Raw genomic sequence first — 24,375 nt, forward strand, 5'->3', positions numbered from 1 at the left:
CTTTAGTCGGGACCGGTTGTCCTTCTCCGTGGCTCCATTACGCAAGGTTGCAACTTACTCATGCACGTACCCAGGCCACAAAACCGTATTTCGTGTTTCAGATAAGTCAGCGAAGTGGGTACATGGGTGGAGAATGTTTGAAAAAGTTACCCCGGCCGGCGACCGATAGTCGCGGGAAGACGATATACTCACGTTGTTCTCAACGGTCATCATCAAACCCCTATTCTGACGCATGGAATAGGATGCTGTGTTTGCTCAAGGATGAGCGTTGTATCCGACACCGTATTATTCATAACATTTTTGGAATGATCGAAAAGGCAATTTCCTTTTAAATTATTATTTCTTTTTACTTAAACTTCCAATTTCACACCGAACCCAAACCAAACCATATGCCATTTTGAGTACCTAAATGTTGCGTTTTCAGCTTTTTATTGTGTCTCAAAATAGCTACAAAAAGACAACTCACCATAGTAGAAGCTTTACAGAGAAATTGACAGATCGAACCAAGCAAAGCAATAAAATAGGTCACTGACATCCACGGGCGTAGCCTTTTTCAATGTTGGGCGGCTCTTATAATACAAACAGGGAGTCGATCCAGGAATATCGATCGGTCCCGGTCTCGTAGCTCAGTTGCTAGAGCGTTGGATTCCGCGTGGCGAGAGCACGCGGCCCGGTTACAACAGTCCGAGTTCGAAGCATGATGGCCGCTCGGTGTTTATGAGCACCCTGACGGGTACGCTCATAAAGGGGTGTGGTTGCGGTTGGTGGCAGGTCAGTTGAAGGCAATGAGGTCAAGCAGTAGTTTTGAAAAAGTGCGCCGAAGGCGCGCCAAAATTTCGAAACTGAACAGGATTTGAGAGCAATCTTGGCATTGGCGACCACACGCGGGTCTTAGGGTTGGAGATTATGGCAAGTTAAGTAAATGGTAAATTTATAGTCACCGTGGTAAATACCTACCTGATTTGCAATATTACGCCCATGGAAGTCAACATTCGAAGAGCGGTGAGTTTTCTTTTCTCGTATGGAGACAGCTTTTAGGATTTACAAGAGTAGAAAAGTTACCCCGGCCGCGCCGGGGTAGGCTGAAAGTTACCCCGGCCACGGCCGGGGTGGCCGGGGCAGGTTCTCCACCCATGACATGGGTGGAGAATGTTTGAAAAAGTTACCCCGGCCGGCGACCGATAGTCGCGGGAAGACGATATACTCACGTTGTTCTCAACGGTCATCATCAAACCCCTATTCTGACGCATGGAATAGGATGCTGTGTTTGCTCAAGGATGAGCGTTGTATCCGACACCGTATTATTCATAACATTTTTGGAATGATCGAAAAGGCAATTTCCTTTTAAATTATTATTTCTTTTTACTTAAACTTCCAATTTCACACCGAACCCAAACCAAACCATATGCCATTTTGAGTACCTAAATGTTGCGTTTTCAGCTTTTTATTGTGTCTCAAAATAGCTACAAAAAGACAACTCACCATAGTAGAAGCTTTACAGAGAAATTGACAGATCGAACCAAGCAAAGCAATAAAATAGGTCACTGACATCCACGGGCGTAGCCTTTTTCAATGTTGGGCGGCTCTTATAATACAAACAGGGAGTCGATCCAGGAATATCGATCCGATAGGCGTTATCACAAGTGTATTCGCGGCCATTGGGGCGACGTAAGAAAAGAAGAAAACAACTGGCCCCAAGAACTTTAAATTATCAGTTAGCATGCACCTTTTCCTTGATGTGTAGAGATTTTACCATTAATTGTTAGAGAAAATTGCATTTAAATCTTCCATTTATGCTTTTTTCATCGTTTGCACAATATGTTTTTTTTTTACTAAGCTAGAAACACTAATTAGAAATAGTTCCCGCTCATCGTCAAGAACAATAGGGAAGGCTTGAAGTTAATACAATAATCTAAACGGTTTTGTAATCTATGTGAAGACACTTCTAAAATTGCCTGTAGAAATATTGAAGGCAAAAGTTCAACTTTTTCACAAGACTGATGTCTATAAATCTATTCAACGTGTGACAACTCAGCCGGTATTTCGTCGCCTACAGCCCAGCTTTCCCTAGTGACCGATAGAGGCGCTGCTATCGATGTCCGCCCGTGCCGCCTAACGCGGTCCCGGTCTCGTAGCTCAGTTGCTAGAGCGTTGGATTCCGCGTGGCGAGAGCACGCGGCCCGGTTACAACAGTCCGAGTTCGAAGCATGATGGCCGCTCGGTGTTTATGAGCACCCTGACGGGTACGCTCATAAAGGGGTGTGGTTGCGGTTGGTGGCAGGTCAGTTGAAGGCAATGAGGTCAAGCAGTAGTTTTGAAAAAGTGCGCCGAAGGCGCGCCAAAATTTCGAAACTGAACAGGATTTGAGAGCAATCTTGGCATTGGCGACCACACGCGGGTCTTAGGGTTGGAGATTATGGCAAGTTAAGTAAATGGTAAATACCTACCTGATTTGCAATATTACGCCCATGGAAGTCAACATTCGAAGAGCGTGAGTTTTCTTTTCTCGTATGGAGACAGCTTTTAGGATTTACAAGAGTAGAAAAGTTACCCCGGCCGCGCCGGGGTAGGCTGAAAGTTACCCCGGCCACGGCCGGGGTGGCCGGGGCAGGTTCTCCACCCATGAGTGGGTACTTAAAGCAAATGCGGCTATCCGCTGACAGTTTGATGCTAACTATGAATAATAAATAAGCACGCCGATTGGCACCAATATTGATACACATGCCTCGCCTCTTGCATGACAGAAACGTGATAAGACCGATCCACATCGTGTCATCAAACACGCTCTTTTCAAATTATTACAGTCTTGGTTAATGCAAAGCAAAGTTTGATATCACCTGACAAACAAGGAGGGCCATGCAATTGGCTATGTAAATTTATGGTTCATTAACGACACTAATTTGTCATAATGAGCGATGTTGTATTACCTGTGGCATAAAGATGACCGCAGAATATGTGGTTAGTTCCATGTCAGCACTATACAAATAGTTGCATGTTTTAAGAATCGTATTTGTTCAACCGCGGGTTTAATGCACAAAGCATGTTACGGTTTACATTTTCAGTGCATGTAATCAAGTCGTGTCAAAGATACCATATCAGCCGAATCGTAACGGGTCAAAAACATGTCAGTATCGCATTCCATTGACTTCGGTTCGAGGCAGAGGAAGAGACGACACGTGACACTGGACATTTGTAGCCGGATCTTGATCAAGCGATGACCGTGTTATGCAAGCAGCCTTGCACACCGAGTTACGCAACGTGGTTTGTCTGATTGCAGGGAGGGATGGAAATGGTCATACGAGAAATCTATCAGGAAGGGACAATGACTGTTAACCGCAAAGGAGCTTAGCGCCGGCTCCTGATCATTGTCCACACTGTTCCGTCTGCTCCTTATTCGCAAGGTTGCATGGGGGGCGACATTGAGCTGTCTGTGGTTCTTCGTTGGTTATCGCCGTTGTCATGCAGCCGTCTTCTATGTCTCTAACACGATATTCATCACTGGATTATAGATGTGTGGTTGTCAACCTGTCACCACAGAAAACATAGCTCAATGTTTCTTTCAGGAAGAAATAGGAGCTATAGAGTATTCCATCGGTAATCAATACAATCCGAAAATTATAACACGGGCTCGAATTTCATGTCGAAGTGGAGTGAAAACAGGATCTGCAAGAAAATTGAAGCTTGGTTTAGATAGCAGCACATGTGGTAATGAAAAAGGTCTGCATATCGCTTACATTTTTTCACTTGATTAATGCTGCATATGCCTGAAAGTATGCGTTTCATCAGCTCTAAATAAACATGGCTTAACGAATCGTCAGAGGAGGAGCTTAAAATCAAACTGGTTCAAGATATTCGAAAGATCTATATTATACAAGTTCTAAGAAAAGAACAGAATTGCAACTGCGAAGGAAAAAATCGAAGATGTGGTGGCAGAACGAAAAAGTTTGATTGATAGGGTTACGGATCAATCAACGATTTCCCCAGATGAGTCGATAATCATAATTATAGCAAGTTCGTTATTTGAATTTTCGCTAGTAAATTCATCCTTTTCCACGATAAAAAACGGTTCTGAATAGCAATTGGTTTGCTCTCTGGAGTGAAGTCTATTGATCAACGTGCTTAATGATTGGGATATGGTGATTAAAAAGTTTCTTTGGTCGCACATGCGATGTGAATAGTTGGCTCGCCAGGCATGGTTCGTCATCTTACTCCAGACAGTGGATTAGCCCGGACCGCTTTTCTGTCTCACCCTGTGTGTGGCCTCACCTGTTGAACTCACCTGTTAGGTTTCCTTGCTCATTGCCCAGATGGTGGTAGGGTTATTAGAGACAGGAAACCGTGTCGAAGAGAGACGTGCCAACCCGGACAATAGATAAGCAGGACATTCAGAACTGGACTGTGCAATTGTTAAGGGTTGGAATGGTACGTCTGCTTGGGTGTAGTTGTTGCTGATGGAGGTAGTCTTTGTGCAATTTGCAACAACAAAAGAAGTGTTGACTAAGATGTGCGATGAAGTGAGTAACATATGGAGAATGAGATGAATCAGAATGGATAGACAAGATAGTGAGGATTTGGGGAGGGAATTGGGGGCGTACTCGTGAAGGACATCGTGACACTTCTAGTACACGGCCGCTCAGCCTGTCTGTCTAGTGTCTGTGTCTGTGACGCGCGGGTGGGCGCCCTGTAACACACGTCCAGGTCAGGGCGTTTGACGTGCCGCCGACGCGCGGTAGTGTATGGCCCGCGTCTGTTGTGGCCGGGGAGCAACGGGTATATCAAGCCTGTCGTGGCCGTGGGAGGACGCGTACCGAGTCGCATAAGGAGGCGACGAGAGGAGATTATCCCCAGCTTCAGTCACGTGTTCCGTTAGGCACGTAATTATGGTTCGCGGGAAGAAGCCGAAAAAGTTACAACGGCGACAGAAACGGTGAAACTATGGGACTCCGTTACCGGTGAAGGCTAAATTCACAAGCTTGAGAAATAGTGGCACAGTAGTTTATACATGCTCTTCAAAACTTAATTATGTTTATAGACTTTTGAGCTGTATCGGAAATTGTATACGTACACTTTTTGTTACGCGCGGTACTTCAAAAGAGCTAAAATTAGAGTCATTGCTAAACCATTGCTTTAATCGAACGACTGAAGTACGTCTCCGAGACGTACTTCAGTCGTTCGATTACAATCGAATGGCCGATTATAAAATTCGATTATAAAATTGTTCGAATGGGCCATTCGAACAATTTTATAAATCTTGCAGTTTCCATATAGGGATGGCAGAAGACATGTTCAATTTATCATTGGAGATTATCGTCGCCCGGACAGCGGCGCCCATTGTAAATGTCCTCAGGAACAGGTGTACCCAGCGACCCCCCACTGCTCGTGCATCCATAAATTCAGAGCGGGCCGGCGGCGATCACGGCAGTCGCAGTATTGGAAGACCACGGCGTCGGCGGGCTGTCACATTTCACGACGGCGCCACCCACCCGACGTCGTGAGCGGCCGGCGGGTAGCCGCTGTACGACGCGACAGCGACCAATGGGGCGCGGGCGCGCCGCCGCCTCCCGCGGCACCATATTATCTCCACACAAGGTCAGACGCGACCTCGCACGGTGACAGCAGAACCGATGTTATGTAACTGAAAATGCAAATCTCGTATATGATATTGCATGCAATGGCACGGTATATTTTATTGAAGGATTCACGACTCTCGGGTCGTTTGATCCGAAGGGAGGGGGCATTTATACAATATACACTCACGGCAGAGCGCAGGGAAGGGAAAGGCGCTGGCCTCCGCCCGGCGTCAGTGGGCAGAGCTTCAACCCGGGTCCGCCCTGCAATTGTGGATAATTGATCTTGATGATGACCGCGGGCCGTAATGCAGCGTCATCAATCTCTTCAAAATAATTGTATCATGTGTGTTTCATATTCAAATGTGTGGTAACTACAACGAGCTGCAGGCAGCCAGCAAATGATGCAGCTCGTGTTTGTGAATTCTGATAGCAAACCTAGCTTGGAAACTGTCCGCACTCACAGTCAAGTGAGAAGGAGACGTACTTTTCATTTCTATTTAAACATGAGTATTTCAAACTAAGTGACCTCTTCGGTCTTCCACGCCACCTTGTGCGTTATCCCTCATGTATGTACAGGTCTCGCGGGTTTTAGCGGTAGGTTTTGCACCTAGAAAATTTAGTGTACTTCAGGCTATATCTTCGTCGTCTTAAGCTTTTAAGTGTTGAAGATGCGATCGACTTGTTGGGTAACAAGCCGGCCATGATCGTGTAAAATGGCTTCATCGTAGATCGATTAGTTTCTGAGATATTGTGGTAACCACGTGTGTCGCCGGCCGGCACGGGAGTTCCCGGCGCAGACCGATTCGCGCGCCGACTTGTGACGTCGCTACCCCGCCCCGGCGCTGGGGAGGCGGCCCAGGACGTGTCTGTTCGTGAACTTTGTCCCATCACGATGCGACCGCGTGTCTGCGGCCTGCGCTGCCGCAGTGCGTCGGCCAGTGACCAATCCGCGCTCCGATCGGCAGCCACGTGGTGTCCGAGTGCTTCTGCGCATGTCTGGACCCGGCCCGCTGCGTCGGGCCGCGCGCTACCCCGGGACTTCTGGCCGAGCTCTTGGCCCGAGCAGACGCGTCACGTCTGGCTCCTCGATTTGGCCCGTTCTGTCCGGGATTTTATAACTTAGATTAGGCAGGGCATATTTGGCAAACTTGGATTTCATTCTCGTCTCTTCGTCGCTCCATTGTCTGATTCGCTGTTTCGGTTTTTGCCTTCGTTTTGGAACTTAAAATATAACAACCCGCTCCTTAAATTAATTCTTTTACTTGGGGCCGTTTGGATCGAACTGATTGAATTTTTGGAACACGCACCAGGTTGATATTTTCCATTTCTGATTAACGTAAAATCCAGTCACTGATATGTGGTGAACTGCCCCACTGCACCACATATTGGTGACCCCGACGTGATTCTTGTTCGATTTTTCCATACTTCCGGGTTGTCGCCTCCGCTCATTCCCGAATCAATTATTTTATATTATTCCCCCACATGGATTGCTATTCCGTCGCTCCACAGTGGCTTCTGCGCCACTTTTCCATGATGGTTTCTGTGCCATCTCTCCGCCGTGTGATTAGTTAGGCATTTATCTTCTCGGTGATTTTATTTCGGCGTTCCATTGGCTCTTTCGGATTTTGCACTCGGTGTTTTAAATCTTAATTGTTCAGTGCATTGCAAACACCAGCTATACTTTAACGATCATGACGAACGAGGGCACGATGGAACCCGCTCATGCTGAGCCGGTCCATCGTGTGTCGATCAAGCCGCCGGTTTTTATGGACACCGCGGTTGACGGCTGGTTCGCTATTATGGACGCCCAATTTAACATTGCCAAAATCACCAACTCGCAGACCAAATTCTACCACGTTCTCTCTGCCCTGCCTCCGGAAACCATCTCGCACATTCCACGTGCTGTCTTGAGCAACAAAAATTTCTCTGAGCTACAGACAGCCGTCACTGACATGTACGAAAAGACAAAGCCAGAGATGTTTGAGAAACTGATCAGCAAAACGCGTCTGACGGGCCGACCCTCACTCTTTCTAAGCGAACTCAGAGAGGTGGCCGACAAGGTTGGTGTCGGAGACGATCTCGTTCGGCACAAATTTATCCAGTCGCTACCTACAGGCATCGCAACAGCCCTGGCTTCTCAGCGCGAGCTCTCATTGTCGCAGTTGGGCAAACTCGCGGATGAGCTAATGCCTCTTGTGCAAAACTCAGCTGCTAACATGGTTCACTGTCAGGATCAGGACCCACAGTCTGACTCACAGGCGTTCCTTGTGGCTCAGCAGCACCCAAGGTACCACAGGGCCACTCAGCCGCAGAGCCGAGCCGCCACACACTCCCCTGCTCGTGATGCTCGTGATTCAAGGGCGTCTCTCGGTCTCACGCCGTTCCACCCTGACCAGAAGCCGAAAGTATGCCGTGCTCACCTGTTTTTCGGCAGCAGAGCACGCACTTGCAAGCCATGGTGTCACTGGCCCGACAAAGCTGCTGATCTGACCATGCAGCCGTCCTCACGAGCTGCATCTCCCTCCCGTGCAGCCTCAGAGTCGGGAAACGAGAGGAGCAGGCCGTAAACGCAGCCCTCGGCCTGCCGCTCCTTAGGGTAACAGCCAAGGTGAATGATCAGCCCCTGAAATTCATCGTGGATACTGGCGCTGGTGTATCCCTGGTTCCGCCCTCCTATGTGAATGGAACTCTAATTCACCCGTCCGCTGTTTCGATCACGACTGCCAGCGGGCAGCCACTGCGCGTGCATGGCGAGGCCACTCTCGATATTGTCCTCCCCACACTCAGACGCAGTTACACATGGACATTTGTAGTGGCTGAAGTGACAGAGCCACTACTCGGTAACGATTTTCTCGCTCACAACTCGTTGGTTGTCGATTGTGGTTCCCAAGTTCTCCGCGACTCCACCACTCTGCTCTCTGCTCCCGGTGTACCGACGACCGGGGAGTCTGTTCATTTGGTGATAAACGATCTCGCTCAGGTGCCTGAGGCAGTGCGGCCCATCCTAGAGGATCACCCCGCTGTTCTCAGCCCTAACCAGCCGGATTACACAGACTCGCCAATCAAAACCACTCACTTCATCGACACCGGCAGCGCTCCACCCACGTTCGCCAGCCCACGCAAGCTGCCGCCCGACAAACTAACCGCAGCAAAACAAGCACTCGATGTGCTGCTCAAAACAGGAGTGATTCGTCCGTCTAGGTCCCCGTGGGCCTCACCCATCCACATGGTTCCGAAGAGTACCCCTGGTGAGTGGCGTGTCACCGGTGATTACCGCGCGCTCAACGCCGTAACCAAACCGGACCGCTACCCACTGCCGCACATTCAGAGCCTCTCAACCAAGCTCCACAACGCTCAGTGGTTCAGCAAAATCGATCTGCTCCGTGCATATCACCAGGTGCCTATGAACCCCGCTGACTCAGAGAAGACGGCCGTCACCACGCCCTTCGGCTTGTACGAATACACCTTCATTCCAATGGGCCTTCGCAACGCAGGTGCCACATTCCAGAGGGTCATGGACGGCATCTTCCGAGACGTGCCGTGCGTGTTCGTCTATCTCGACGATATTCTGGTATTTTCCGAGAACCAGGAGCGCATGAGAAAGATCTGCGCCTCGTGTTCAGCAAGCTGGCTGAGCACAAGCTTCGCATCTCACTGGAGAAATGCGAGTTCATGAAGAAGTCACTCATCTTCCTCGGTCATGACGTCACCAGCACAGGTGTCACACCTCCCAAGGCCAGAGTGAAGGAGATTCTGGACCTCCCTCTACCGCATGACTCAGAGTCACTGCGTCGCTATCTGGGACTCATCGGCTTCTACCGGCGTATGATTCCGCGATTCGCCGATGTCACGTTCCACCTGACCGAACTGATTCGACTCAATCCAAAAAGCAAAGAACTGACGTGGACAGAGGAACAGACTCAGGCGTTCAGTGACAGTAAAGCGGCGCTGGCTGGCGCCTGCACTCTGCCACACCCAGTGCCACACTGCGAGCAGTACGAGCTCGTTACTGACGCATCACAAGTCGCGGTGGGTGCCGCGCTCCATCAGATTGTGGACGGAGTACCCGTTCCCACTGGCTTCTTTTCACGGAAGCTCAGTCAGGCCCAACAGAAGTACGCCGCGTATGACAGAGAGCTACTCGCGGCTTATCTGGCCACACTCCACTTTCGTGACATGATCGAAGGCCGCCACGTTACCCTGCGAACGGACCACAAGCCACTCGTGCGCGCTTTTCACAGCCCACACACGGCTAAGTCTGACCGCCAACAGCGCCACTGGTGTGTCGTCACGGAATACATCACGGAGGTCTCGTACATTCGTGGCAGTGACAACGTGGTGGCGGACTGCCTTAGTCGCCCGGTAAATGCAGTGTCCCTCGATGCATGTGACCTCCATTATATCGCGGCGGCTCAGAAGCAGGAAAAGGAGAGAGACGCCGGCAGTGCCGATTCAGAGCACCAGGATTCCGAGTCAGGTCCAGAATCGCGCTCAAAGCCGCAGGACACCTCCCGATTGGAGCCAGTAACACTGTCTGGCGACATCACAGTCCTGTGTGAAAACACTGGACCACATCCACGCCCGTACGTACCAGAGGCATGCAGGCGCGCCGTGTTTGATCGTTTCCACGGCCTGTCACACCCGGGTAGGAAAGGCACCACCCGTCTCATCAGCTCTCGCTATTTCTGGCATGATATGCGCCGTGACATTGCGCGATGGGTGAAGGAGTGTGAAGCATGCCAGGAAGCCAAGGTGCACAGGCACACTCGTTCTCCGCCCGGTCGGTTTGACGTGCCCTCACAGCGGTTCGAAACTGTACATATAGACATAGTCGGGCCGCTGCCCCCGTCAGTACCTCACGGGCACCCCTTCACCGCACCATTTCGTTATTTGTTGACATGCATCGATCGCGCCACGCGTTGGGTCGAGGCCGTGCCGTTGGTCTCGATCACCGCGGAAAGTGTGGCCTCTGCTTTCCTCGACACTTGGGTGTCCCGGTTCGGAGTGCCACTGCATGTAGTCACAGACCGCGGTTCCCAATTCGAATCGGAACTGTTTTCACACTTGTCTTCAATGATAGGTTTCCATCGCCTCCGAACCACTGCTTATCATCTGACATGTAATGGGATGGTGGAAAGAGTCCACCGAACGCTCAAAGCCGCCATCCGGGCGCGCAAGCAAGAGTGGCTGCGCGCGCTACCCGTCGTTTTGCTAGGTTTGAGAGCTATGCCAGCAGAGTCAGGTTTTTCGGCATTCACTGCCGTCACAGGCGCGCAGGTGCTGTTTCCCCGCTCCGCCGTCGAAAAGGTCCCCGTCGGGACAAAGTACGTCCAAGAACTGGCAAAGCGTATGTCAGAAATCGATTTTGTCACACTCTCACAGGGCTCGAACCATGCCCGCACACCACCGACACATGTGCCACCCGATCTCATGACATGCACACACGTGTGGGTACGCGTTGACCGCGTGCGGCACTCTCTGGAGTCCCCGTACCGCGGCCCCATGCGAGTCATCAGACGCAGCCCTAAAGTGTTCACGTTGGAGCTGCCGACTGGCGCCCACGACACTGTAAGCGTCGACAGACTCAAACCGGCACACATGCCGCCATCTGCGGACACGCTTGGTCCGAGCAGTACCGAGCCTACGGCGCCGGAGCAGCAGCCGTCACCGTCGACCTCGCTCGGGTCCCTCGCCACTGGGGCGCCCGACGAGCCGACACCGACGCCAACGACTACAAGACCGTCCAGCAAGAGGACTTCAAAACCTGGAGTGACGTCTTCCGCATCGCCGGCCAAGGACGACAAGCCGTCCGCGGCTGCGCCGGTGCACACCCGCAGCGGCCGCCGCGTGCAGTTCCGGCCGCAACCGGACTTCCGATACTTTTGAGTGCGCCCGCGTACGTGCGTTCGAGGACGATCCTGATCGCGTGGCGCCGACAGTGAAGTGATAACTGCGTCGCGCGGTGTAGTGATTCTTGCGTCGCGCAGGACCGTGCAGTGACAATTGCGTTGCGCCGTACCGTGTAGTGATTATTGCGTCGCGCAGTGAAGTGTCGATCGCGTCGCGCACCGAGTGATGTGAAAAGTGATTGTTTTGGCTTATCGTGTATGCGCTCCGCGCTGAGGCGGTGAGTACTGTGGTAACCACGTGTGTCGCCGGCCGGCACGGGAGTTCCCGGCGCAGACCGATTCGCGCGCCGACTTGTGACGTCGCTACCCCGCCCCGGCGCTGGGGAGGCGGCCCAGGACGTGTCTGTTCGTGAACTTTGTCCCATCACGATGCGACCGCGTGTCTGCGGCCTGCGCTGCCGCAGTGCGTCGGCCAGTGACCAATCCGCGCTCCGATCGGCAGCCACGTGGTGTCCGAGTGCTTCTGCGCATGTCTGGACCCGGCCCGCTGCGTCGGGCCGCGCGCTACCCCGGGACTTCTGGCCGAGCTCTTGGCCCGAGCAGACGCGTCACGTCTGGCTCCTCGATTTGGCCCGTTCTGTCCGGGATTTTATAACTTAGATTAGGCAGGGCATATTTGGCAAACTTGGATTTCATTCTCGTCTCTTCGTCGCTCCATTGTCTGATTCGCTGTTTCGGTTTTTGCCTTCGTTTTGGAACTTAAAATATAACAACCCGCTCCTTAAATTAATTCTTTTACTTGGGGCCGTTTGGATCGAACTGATTGAATTTTTGGAACACGCACCAGGTTGATATTTTCCATTTCTGATTAACGTAAAATCCAGTCACTGATATGTGGTGAACTGCCCCACAGCACCACAATATAACCGGAAAGGTAAAAGTGCAAAACCTACCGCTTAATTTCGCGAGACCTGTACGTACACATCAATCTTAGCTAAATTGCTGAATCTATCATCAAAACCATTTGAGTCATTTTTTGCGTACAATGTACATAGTATAAGTAAATTGGTGCATACTTATTCGTTTTTCAGCGTGAGAAGCCAAAACACACCATACGCACGCTGACGACGATTTTACATTGTATTCCGTCAGGACGTATTTCGATCAGAGCGTAGGTACTTAACCTTTACTTGGATACAATACTAAATGTGTTCCGCACCGTCACTGTGAGTGTGTGTCCCACCATATCTGCTCGGCGCGCGATACAGGTGGTCCGTGTGACCGTGTGTGCGCGCCCGGCTATCTGCCCGATATGATAGGACGGCGATCTGTGGTCACCGGGACACGGCAGGGCCGCCAGTCGACCGTGACTCCGTGCCGTGACCGGTGACTCCGTGCCGTGAGTCGTGACACCGTGTCGTGAGTCGTGACCGCTGGATCCGTGACAGCCGACCGTGGTGCGCTGGCATGATTTGAAAGTCTCCATTTTGGATTATAGAGACCCCATTTTGTCAGTCATCTCCACACACAAAAAAAAATAATCGAAATATATAAAAACCACGGGCTTAGGCATAACGTTTTCCATAAGAAGCGCCTTTCCTCATTATTTGTAGCATAGTACCTTTGCACAGGGCTGCGGAGTCGATGGATTTTAGGGTGACTCCGACTCCGACCCCGACTCCGGCTTCAAAAATCGACTCCGACTCCGACTCCAACTCCGACTCCGACTCCGGACGGTTCTATTAAAATCCATATCATGATATTGAAGTTCATAACGGATATGTTTTTATCTTACCTGAAACGATCCTTTGTGCGTTCCAAGGCTTTTAGATGGAAAAATGCAATAAAAATAACAAGCAGATTCTGGGGAATTCACAGTCTTGCTTCTTTTGCTGAAAACGTTCGTTCAAAACAGCAACATGGCCTTTTTTCGACAAAATCTAAATTCGAGCGCAGCATCGGCAATCTAACAGGTGCAGTGCATGCCGTTGAGCCATGCAGCGTTAACTCCGACTCCGGAGTCGGAGTCGGTAAGATTTTGGCGACTCCGACTCCGACTCCGACTCCGGGCAGAACTGTCGACTCCGACCGACTCCAGCTCCGACTCCGACTCCGCAGCCCTGCCGGGCTTTGCATACCTATGTATGTTGTAGGTAACTTTAAATAGTGCTGGATTACTTATTTTAATAAAACACTTCCAAATAAATTTTAAAAAAATCAAATGAACACTCTGCAAGCACTTAGCTTATGCAGGCCTTTTATCATGAAGTTATGATATACTGGTATATGAATGGCTGAGAAAGCTGCATTTAAAGGGTATTACCCTGTTTATTATCTTGCTGTAAAATTGTTTAGACAGCTGCGTCCTGCGATACTTTTAAACGACTTTCGAAACAATCTTCCTATCACGTGGGCGCTTGATAAGCGATTGGCACCTAAAGATTGGGGTAGAAGTCAGTTTTGCAACTCAGTTCAGACATATGGACAACGTTTTCTTCTTACATCAATATTATGAGTTGAAACGATTGTGCGACAATAACTTTGACAAATCCTGCCTCTGAATTGAAGTGATTGACGAAATGAACGATAAAAGCTTTCGCAAACTTGGTAACTGTTTCCCTAGTTTTGTCCCAGCTCTAATGAACAGTTGGTTCAAGAAATCAAAGTATCGACCCTGCCAGACCCTAAAAGATGACCGAGACACATCCGTGAGCCTTGGAGACTGTTTATTCACCGTTCGCTGGTAGAATGACCACCGTCCGCTGCGTTGCAAATGTGCCGTGTCACTCGGCTGCATTGCAGACAGAAAGGCCGGTTACGTAAGGAGCCCGTGACTCGCATGGGCGCTGGTCAAGTGGGCACAGTTACATAAGTCCGCCACCGAAGGAATCCGCCGAGGCGCCGCTGTCCTCCCCGTCCCGACGGCTGGGCCTCTGCGGTCGCGCCCCGGTCGCCGCGCCTGCCGCCGTCGGGCCGCCAGCCGAGACACTCGGGCCACCGCCGCGCGCGGCCGCGCCGGGGAGCTGGAGCCGCCGGACCGACCGGTGCCGCCGCCGGGAGGTCCTCAGCGCGCCCGTGAGAGCTCCCGTAATGAGACACGCCGCCATCGATGTCGAGATGTATCGATACACCGAGACCTTGGTGTGAGGGGCAGCCCGAACCCGTCACCTCTGGGACGGATCCGGGCGAAGGCGGCGACACTCAACCAAGGCGCGAGACGATCATCAGTATTAATGATGTGGGATTAAAGCCTACCAGAAAGACACTCACTTGTCAAAGTACTTTAAAGGGACCCTCCCACCTTAACATTAGTTTTGAGTTGAGATAGCCAAGTTTGCGGCCAGGCTCAGAAACCACCATTTATCCTGGTCGCAACCCCCGCAGCTTTATGGTGTTCAAGAAATTTCTTCCCTTTACTTGCAGGGTGGGACCAGCGTGGTCCCTATCTCTTAACCATTACGGGAATCTGATGACGTCATCAGGCTTTCGAACGTCCGTTAAATGTTTGACTAAAACGTTTTGTAGCACGCGGTGGTATATGCTGCTTTGCGCGCAACAAATGCCGCACTTTCAAATAAAGTCGCTAGGAACAGCGGAGATCCCAAAAAGTAAACAAAAGTAAAAGTCTAATATCTTGAAAACCGGTGAATATTTTTCGATAAAATTTGGTAGATATTCGTTTTTGCTCTTTCTGAACCGAGCGACATCACTTTCATGCCAATTCATTAACTTTTTTGAAGGTGGGAGGGTCCCTTTAAGTAGATTAGTACTTAACCTAGTCGTTCTCTTATCAATAAGGCTCTTGCATCCTAATACGCGGCAGGTTATGACGTCTCGACTGCCGTCTTTCTTCATTTACCTTTTCGCGAAACTGCGGAGGAATGGATGTGCGTTTACCACCTCGTTGAGCGGAGCGTTTCCCGGCTCCTGCCAAGTGACAAGTGCTACGCTACACAGCCAAGGTGTGCGATACGGCGCTGTCCTTGGCCGACTCTTGTCGTACGAGCGTCACCTCGATGATAACGGGGGCACTTTATGATACCTATAATGGCCGGCACATGATCTCCCACGAGGTCTATCGAGTATTTATATAAATCAACCGAGAAATGGAAATTGAAATAAGAAATGAACATCACATCAATGCCTATAATTGAAAATGGCTGTTCGGATGCATTTAAATAAAACATCAGCATTCGAAATTATCTCCTTTTAGCTTAATCAAATAAATTACCATTTTCCCTTTAACTTAAACACGTATTATTTAGTTGCGTGGACGTCGCCGACCGCCAGTGCTGCAGTCTGGCGGCTGTTTATGAAACCAGTGACCTCGGACGGCATGTATCAGCTGTCGGTCGAGGTCGGGTCAGGTCGCGGCGCAGAGCGGTCTCGGCGGGTGACCGGTAAGCGCGGAGAGCGGGCGGACCAGCGCACAGTGGGGATTTTTCCGATCTAGCGCCTCTTAATTCAAAAAAATCTTTTTGGGTTTTTTGTTTATTTTTTGTGTCAGTAGGGCTAAGAAATGTCTGAATTTTTCATATGTGGTATTGTTTTATCTGTATGTCCACAGCAAAAGTAGCAAAAATGCGCCCAAAGTTCACACTCATGCGTGATTACTCAATGGGCTCAGCAAGGCCCGAAAGTATAGCTCAATTTCATTGTCCTGTCCTGTTGGGTTTAATCTTGCGAGGTCTTAAAGTTGCATATCGTCTGAAAGGCACCTTTATTAGGAATGGAATGGCAAACAGAAAGTATACCACAACCTTACTAAGGTCACAAAAATGCCCTTTACAAAAAAACCCTTACAGACACCATATTGAAGGAATGGTATTCTAAATAAATGTAGGAAATCAACAATGTTCTCCACACTTTTCCACTCCGAAATATATCCTATCGAATTCGCCACTTTCTCCTGCACAAGACAACGCCTAGTTTGGCTGCCGAAACTTGCCTGAACACGGAATATTCACATTAGAGTATCTTAACACCCCACTCGAGGAGCGCTAGGGCAAACAGCACGATATAGGTATGTTCCGGACATAGGCGAATAATTTTACTTCGTGATTTATATGATGCATATTTTCTGAGACACATTCATTAGGAATAGGATGACAAGCGTAAATTATACATACGGTAACCTTATTAACCATCGCACTTGTGGGGAGGGGGAGGGGGAAGGGGTCGGATAAAACCCCATGGTTTTCCGCAAATTACTCGCGCAAAAAGCGGCCGATTGCGCCGAAACTTTTGGTCCACTCGAGATCATTAATTTTACATCTAACCTAAAAATTTCATGACTCTGACCCAACTGACCTTTGACCTGTGGCATATTTCTCGAGACCATGTTTGGCCGGAATCGCGATTCGGCGTATGCCAGCTCACATTATCCGTGGTTTCCAGTCTTTTTGTGGTTTTAAACGTTCAAATATGTGAAATGATGTTGGTGCCATGCATAATGGTGGGTGTCAAGGTCACGTGAAGGTCAAGTCAAGGTCATTGACCTTTTGATGACCTTGGTTCACTTTTTCGAGTTTTACTTGTTTCTAGGGTAGTTTTTGGTGCTGATTTCGATTTTAGCAGCCATTTGAATATTTACGAAGTAGTTTTGGTGCCTTCATTCCATGTTACGAAGCTATCAGTAGTAGGTGACACTTCTATGGATGTCCGGCAGGACGCTACTAGTTGATCTAACCTGACCTGACCCGACCTGGCCTAAATGCATAAAGACATCGTCTGTGATCAAAACTAACATGAAATTCGTGATCAGCACCCCAAAATACCCCGTAACACCCTAACTTTGCGAAGTTTCAAGAGGTCTCGATTTCCCAACTTTAGTTGGGTCATTAAACTGACTTGGAAAGTCAGCTTATGGCCTTGGACTTTGAAATTGGATATATTCGGCCTCATTTCGTCATAGGCAGCACGCTTGACTTTTCCGCGAAGCTCTAGCTTGATCAGGGGACAAACGACTGAGCGGGGGTCCAATTGAACCCCCTATACTATGTTGATTATGCACATTTACAGGTAAAATTCTCACCAGGACACACCAGCCAACATCTGTGCACAATCTGGCTACAATTCTACCTATGGTTTGCCCTCTACGAATAAATACGTGCTAGATCGGAAAAATCCCCACTGTGCAGCGCGGCGTTCGGTAGGGATGATTGATCTCGGTCCAGAAATAGCCTCATGGGCCTTGTACGTAACGGCGCTGTTGGCAGTTTTTATGAAAGCGACCTTTGTGTCTAATTTTAGTAGCCGGTGTGAGGAATCCGACTACCGAGACCTCGCATGGTAGACTGATGTTTCAGGGACGTTCTGGGTCATTGAACATAGCAAAAAAAGGCATCAGATAATATAGGTTGGGTGATATGTATCATTCTTGAACGAAAGACGATAGAGTTCGTTATTGTTAATATGATAATGCTATGTAGTTCATGAAATGTGACAGTAAAAAATATTTATCTTACCTACAATAAAATGGAGCAAAAATTTTCATTGTCACGATTGGCACAACTTTTATTTGACGTGACAAGAGGTCAGTTCTACCAAAAGAAAAATGGCCGGCTGCCGGTATTTTTTGCCTAAAGGTCGCCCCCGAATTTCCCCAGCCACTAAAAAAAATACCTAACCGCTGATGTAAAAAAAAAAAAATATGTCAGCCAGCTACACAATAGCCGTTTTCACGACGGGCTATCTGGCGAATGCGCCTGATTTGACCAAATCTGCACCTAATTTCTTTTACAGCAAATATCTTCATTTTATGAATTTATTTCAGTGTTTTAATCGATGATGCTCTCTGATAATATGACAAAGCAGGCATATAAGCAATTAGTGCAACCCTAGCTGATAGTTGCTAAGAGACACACTGAACCTGATTTGACCAAATCTGCACCTAATCTGTACCAGATGTGCACCAAATGTGTACCAGATGGCCGTCGTGAAAACGGCTAATATGTGCCCACATCAATGCTTATCATTTTGCGTGGTTGGTTGGATTTGTGGGAGACTTTTAGAAATAAAATACCGACAGCGGGTGATTTTCTGAACTGGTATAACTAGTCTATGGTCGTAAATATTATTATCGTATCCATGCATCCATTATTACTTTTATAATATTTCAGTACCAGGGATGCGGAGCCGGAGCCGGAGTCGGAGCCGGAGCCGCCGGAGCCGGCATATTTTGCCCGGAGCCGGAGCCGGAGCCGGAGCCGTGAAACAATATAGCCCGGAGCCGGAGCCGGAGCCGGAGCCGCCAAAAAAGGGGGCGACTCCGGCTCCTTTTTATTTTTTGAAGAGGAAAAAAAATAATTGACCTATGTAGTTCGGTTTGACAGTATAAGGCAGTAAAACATATGGTACTATTGGTCTCAAGATAAGGGCCCAGGCGACCTGTAGTTTTGATGCGGTGAATACCCTCACCCTCGCCACAACTCGAGTGGGGGTGGCGCTGGCTGGTAGGAGGGGTGCACTCGGCCCGAGTTATGGCGAGGGTAAGGGTATTCACCGCATCAAAACTACAGGTCGCCTGGGCCCTTATCTTGAGACCAATAGTACGTCATGGGCCATCAAGTGAATGAAAAAAGCCGTATATCTCCAGCATCCCACAGTACGCAATCAACTTCCTGTCTGCTCCCCCCCCCCCCACGTCTACTGCATCCCCAGAACATGAGGACCGGTCATCAGGTGACGGCCATTGTTTTGAAGCCAGTGCAGTGGACTGCGACTCCCAGCACCGTCTCTTCCCACCCCCCCCCCCACCCCCCCACCCCCAATGCAGCCGAGATGGGTGTCAGCTTACGATGGTTCAGTGAACTCCGATTCGTGGCGACTGCGTTTCCAATGTCCTTTCCAATGCTTTCTAGTCCTTTGTTCTGCCAGTTCTCTCCGAGGTGCGTTTGCGCGGGGACGCGGTGAGCCGGTCATGGCATAGAGTAACGCGGCCGTATAGTCATAACATTTCGCCACGTGCTTATATACCCTGTTCGCTGATTGCATGTGCTGTTGAGAAAAATAGCCTTAGTTGTTAGTTGTTATGCAAATACAGAAGCTACGTGTACCAATCCAATTTTTCTTCCACCCGTATTTAATTGATTGCATAGGAGATGTACTGAGTCGGAGCCGGAGCCGCCGGAGCCGGAGCCGCCGGAGCCGGACCATTTTACTCGGAGCCGGAGCCGGAGCCGGAGCCGCCATAACATTTCACCCGGAGCCGGAGCCGGAGCCGGAGCCGATTTTTTTCTCCGGAGCCGGAGCCGGAGCCGGAGCCGTCTGAAATTTCCACGGCTCCGCATCCCTGTTCAGTACTCCTGCATAATAACACATAGCGATTGTTTTGAGCGGTACTCATTTACAAAATACAAATTCAATCTAATGTCAAATGGCGGGCGGCATTGACAACAAAGCGTTCGATGCGATACAAGATGGTGGAGCTGGCAGCTCGACAGGCCACAAGTCTGCAATTTCTTCGGTGGTACGTAAACACCCGTCACGGACAATGCCATCCTTTAGCTTTGTGTAGGGGCGATCGGCATGTCTTTATTGATGTCATCATAATATGTGGCTAGTGGCTACATAAATTAACAACTAAATTAAAATAAGTACACTTGCTTGAATCACGACTTTGCATAGGCCAGACAGAAGTGATCCTATCACGCATTACACCGCAATTTCTACTTGTTGTCCTCACAGGCCGCTGAGGATCTGAAGCGTCCGGGCCTCGGTCGTCGAGTGCGCGGCGGACGCGCAGTCAGTGAGCCCCCTACCCTGCGTCTGACCCGGCCTGGCGCGCCTGTTCCAGGGCTCCACGGCAGTGATGGTGACTCCGGAGAAGTACCAGCAGGCCACCTACGCCTGGGACCAGATCAACGTCTACACGCGCGTCAGCAAGAGCCGGTTCAGCTTCGGCAAGTCGCAGCCCAAAGAACGCAAACACATCCTCAAAGATGGTGAGCACATGTTGCCCATAGTCCTAGTGGTTACTGGTTATCCTTTTTGGTACAACTCACAATTATTTTGCATCATAGTCAGAAGTATGTAAACAAATTTAGCATAATACATAGAACAACAAAATGACATGACATTCATCCGAAACCACATCAATTCCAAAGACCGCATACGTCAAACACCAAGATCTGACAACCATCGTGTGCAACTATCAGCTTGACCGGGCCACCAGATATCGCACCCGAACCGCTTGGTATGCTTACAACTCTGACCGCCGTTCGTGGCCCTCGCCCGTCCTCCCCCAGTCCGTGGCGTGGTGCACCCCGGTGAGTTTGTGGCCATCATGGGGGCCTCCGGTGCCGGCAAGACCACCCTGCTCAACGTCCTCACCTTCCGAAACCTGCGCGGCCTCAAGGTGACCGGCGGACGAACCATCAACGGCGAGACCACCAACCTCAGCTCCATCAAAAAGATCGGCGCCTACGTGCAGCAGGACGACCTCATGATCGGCACCCTCACCGTCCGCGAGCACCTCCGGTTCCAGGTGAGGACGCCGCTCTGGTCTGGTCTGGTCTGGGTGGTCTGAGTGGTCTGGTCTGGTCTGGTCTGGGTGGTCTGAGTGGTCTGGTCTGGCGGACCGTCCACCGTCTGATGGTTCCGCCAGTGGATCTGATGACCGGGCAACTGCCTACATTGGACGAATGATCTATGGGACACTTGCCGATAAAACAATCACTGCGATTCGGTATCGATATGATAAGAATGAAAGCCAGTGTGACTGTGAATGCTGTTATTTATTTCGGCATTGTTCATCGGAGCTAAGCCGGTTGGCATGTCAGCTCACAACCTGAGATGCATGCCGACTAGATGGTCAATGCCTGCCTGACGTCCAGTGACTGGGGAATACAGCCAAAACTCGAGTACCTACATTTCCCCTTGGCCATTTAAATGCTATCTACTTTGAGAATTCCAGAAGATGTCACATCAATCTTATTCGAAAGCAATCGTTCGCTTTGGACAATAAGGTTTTCGTTACGTAAGGCCGGAGGTTTGTTGTGAGTCCACAGAGTCGAGCATAATGTTATTTGCATTATTTTATCATACCTGCCACTTGAATTTTTAACAATATATTATTCCTGCTTATGTTCAGTTGCACCTTTATATCTATTAAGTAGTTTCTTTATTAAAATCTTAGTGTTTCATCGATCCGCTTACGGTCGTTTTTCTAATGCACCTGTTTCCCTCGACCCTCGAACTCTCTGAGTGGTATTCATTTCCTAAGGGCGGAATCTCCCGGTTATCGTTTAACGACCCCGGTCCTATCTGTTTTGCAGAAAACCAGTTTCCATAAATCATGATGATCGGTTTTATCGATGAACAATTAGGCATCCATTAAGGTGGGATGCTTGGTTTTATACGGCTGGTATTGGTCAGCCGTGTAAATGGATTTTACATAAATAAAGACCAGGGGCCGATTCGAGATGGCGCACTAGGAAGCTAGTAAGACTAGGCGGCCAAGTGACACTTGAATGTAGTGACACTAAGCGGTATTTTACACCAATCGGCTAGTGGCTCAGCGCGAACCGAAATCGCATAGTGACGCTTGAAATCAAGTGTCACTAGGGCCTTAGTGCGCCAACGCGAATCGGTCCCTGGAGTTTTGGAGTGGCAGAATCTGCCTTTGATACTCGCGCATACATCCATGCATTCATGCTACATTCATCCACATTTAGACTGCATGTTGTACAATGTACATTGATGGCGATTACGGTATGTAATAAACAGCACACGCTGTCACGACTGTTTACTGACGTGCAATGTACTTACTTTACCCTAAACGTATACACTACTTACACCTGTCGCTCCATCTACACCACGCCTCCCCCGTCCGTCCGTCCCCGGCAGGCGCTGCTGCGGATGGACTCGCACGTGCCGTACGAGGCCAGGATGAAGCGGGTGGCCGATGTGATCCAGGACCTGGGCCTGACCAAGTGCGCCGACACCGTCATCGGCTCTCCGTCACTCGGCAAAAAGGGCATCTCGGGCGGCGAGATGAAGCGGCTCTCATTCGCCTGCGAGGTACGATAATCAGCACGCCGTTGTTATTTTTCATTGACTTACGATGTAATGCGCGAATTACTACGCATTGATATCGCGCGCCTAGCTGGTGTACCATATTTCCTACCTCTACATGTGCTTGCAACATCACTAACTCAATGTGAAACGAAATAGGTACATATATGCAGTGCAAAATAAATGCAGGCATGCAGTTGCTGCATCTGCTGGCGGCTATCTATGGTCATATCTGAGGAGGGCGCAGGTGTGTGACGGTCGGTCGGTCGGCGCTGACCCGCAGGTTATCACCGACCCGCCGCTCATGCTCTGCGACGAGCCCACCTCCGGTCTGGACTCGTTCATGGCTCAGAACGTGGTGGCCGTGCTCAAGACGCTGGCCGAGCGCGGCAAGACGGTCATCTGCACCATCCACCAGCCGAGCTCGGAGGTGAGTGCGCCGGCCCCGGCCACGCTCCGGCGCCACCCCGACCCCGCCGTCGCGGTACTCCATAGTCCGGACCCCGTGCCCGGCGCCTCGCTACCGCGGCCTCTCGCTACCGCGGCCCCGGCGCCTCCCTACTCTGGCCCCGTTCCCAGTCTCGCCCCGGCCCCTTGCTACCCCGGTCCCGGCGCTACCCCTGCCCTAGCCCCTGCCCTAGCCCCGCCCCCGGCGCCGCGCTACTCCGGTCCCGACCCCGCCCCGCCCCTGGCTCCACCCCCGCCCCCGGCGCCGCGCTACTCCGGCCTCCTGCTACCGGCCGGTCGGCAGGACCCGCCGGGTCATCGAGGACAGTAATTCGCCCCGCAGGAGTCCACCGTAAAGCGACCGTTCCCAACGCCCGCTGCTTTATACACAAGGCCAGTCGACGTCCCCGGGGCACGGGTGTCGGTGCGTCTTACTTTGGAGAGCACCCGGTACCGGTCTGAGACGAGAGGATCTAATTGCCGCCCGCGGCAGACGCCGGTCCTAACCACCAAAAATAGGCCCTCACACAGACCACGGCCGCTAACTGCTTAAATGATTGCCTCTTTAACGGCTATTTCATTAGTTATTTCACCTCACACTTACATTCGTTATTTTCTTCCACGCTACTGGAGCTCGTGTCAGTTTCCTGCGAGATGTGGATCTTCTTTTGTTTCTTTGTTTAATTGTGCGACCATTCATTCATTAGTTCCGTTTGTTCGGCTACGAATCGTATCTATCGCGCTGGTAAATAATAATTGCCCACCAATTTATGAAGATACAGCCAGCTTGCCTGATCGTAAAATCTCAAATAAATCTTAAAATCTGTACCGTTCGCGCCATTTTCGGGCGCCCGGATTCCACTGCGAGCCATTTTCGTCACCTTCCCGGCTATTCATTACCTCCCATCTGCCCCGGGCAAATGTTGTCATTAGCACCGCGTTTTGCGTGAAGAACGAGTTAGCGAGGAGGTTCCAATGGGCCCCTCGGCTGTCCAAAGCACCAACGAGTGAATAACACGAGTCAGCTCAGTCAGCTGCATTTCTTCACGTAGCTGAGACCGACAGTTTAGCCTTCGGCATCCACAGCCAACTCTCCCCTGTTTCATAGTTAATTAACAGTTATGGCTCGCCGCTTCGTTAGTGACTTCATTTCCGATCTTACGCCGATACATCCCAGAGTCAGTCTGTGATTCCGTTCAACCAAACACCCGCACTGGGCTCAGATGGGACGTAATCAGTGAAATTCAGTTCAAGAAATATGTGTTGTAAATGCTCCTTAAATAATGACAATTCCATAAATTTCCACATAACCTGGATTTTTAGCAGGACGATTGAAGTGTGATGAATCCAGCTTACCAATGCAGTTGTAATAAAAACATATTCCACGTCGCCTCAGCATCCGAGCTAAGAACGTGAGCCAGCTTAAGCCTAGTGGACATCTACCATTATACCTACCTTCAAACGTGTGTAGTCTATCACACCTCGCTTTGACT

At 50.1% G+C, this 24,375-nt stretch overlaps 1 protein-coding gene across 8 annotated transcripts in view; it reads left to right on the forward strand.

Moving 5' to 3' along the window:
• LOC122368485 (protein white-like) overlaps positions 1-24,375 on the forward strand; it is a 45,156-nt gene that overhangs the window by 2,897 nt on the left and 17,884 nt on the right. The window contains exons 1-6 of one of the 8 annotated variants that reach the window (XM_043342444.1): positions 12,775-12,818; positions 19,721-19,889; positions 20,217-20,364; positions 20,668-20,906; positions 22,268-22,441; positions 22,719-22,865. In XM_043342444.1, coding sequence (XP_043198379.1) covers positions 19,797-19,889; positions 20,217-20,364; positions 20,668-20,906; positions 22,268-22,441; positions 22,719-22,865 — 801 coding nt within the window. In that variant the 5' untranslated portion in view covers positions 12,775-12,818; positions 19,721-19,796. Of the gene's footprint in view, positions 1-12,774; positions 12,877-15,766; positions 15,820-19,716; positions 19,890-20,216; positions 20,365-20,667; positions 20,907-22,267; positions 22,442-22,718; positions 22,866-24,375 lie in introns of those variants that run through there. The other 7 variants (XM_043342446.1, XM_043342445.1, XM_043342443.1 and 4 more) reach the window with 7 other exon arrangements.

Source organism: Amphibalanus amphitrite, unplaced genomic scaffold, assembly GCF_019059575.1.
Source record: "Amphibalanus amphitrite isolate SeventyFive unplaced genomic scaffold, NRLGWU_Aamphi_draft 000951F_arrow, whole genome shotgun sequence".
Taxonomy (NCBI): domain Eukaryota; kingdom Metazoa; phylum Arthropoda; class Thecostraca; order Balanomorpha; family Balanidae; genus Amphibalanus; species Amphibalanus amphitrite.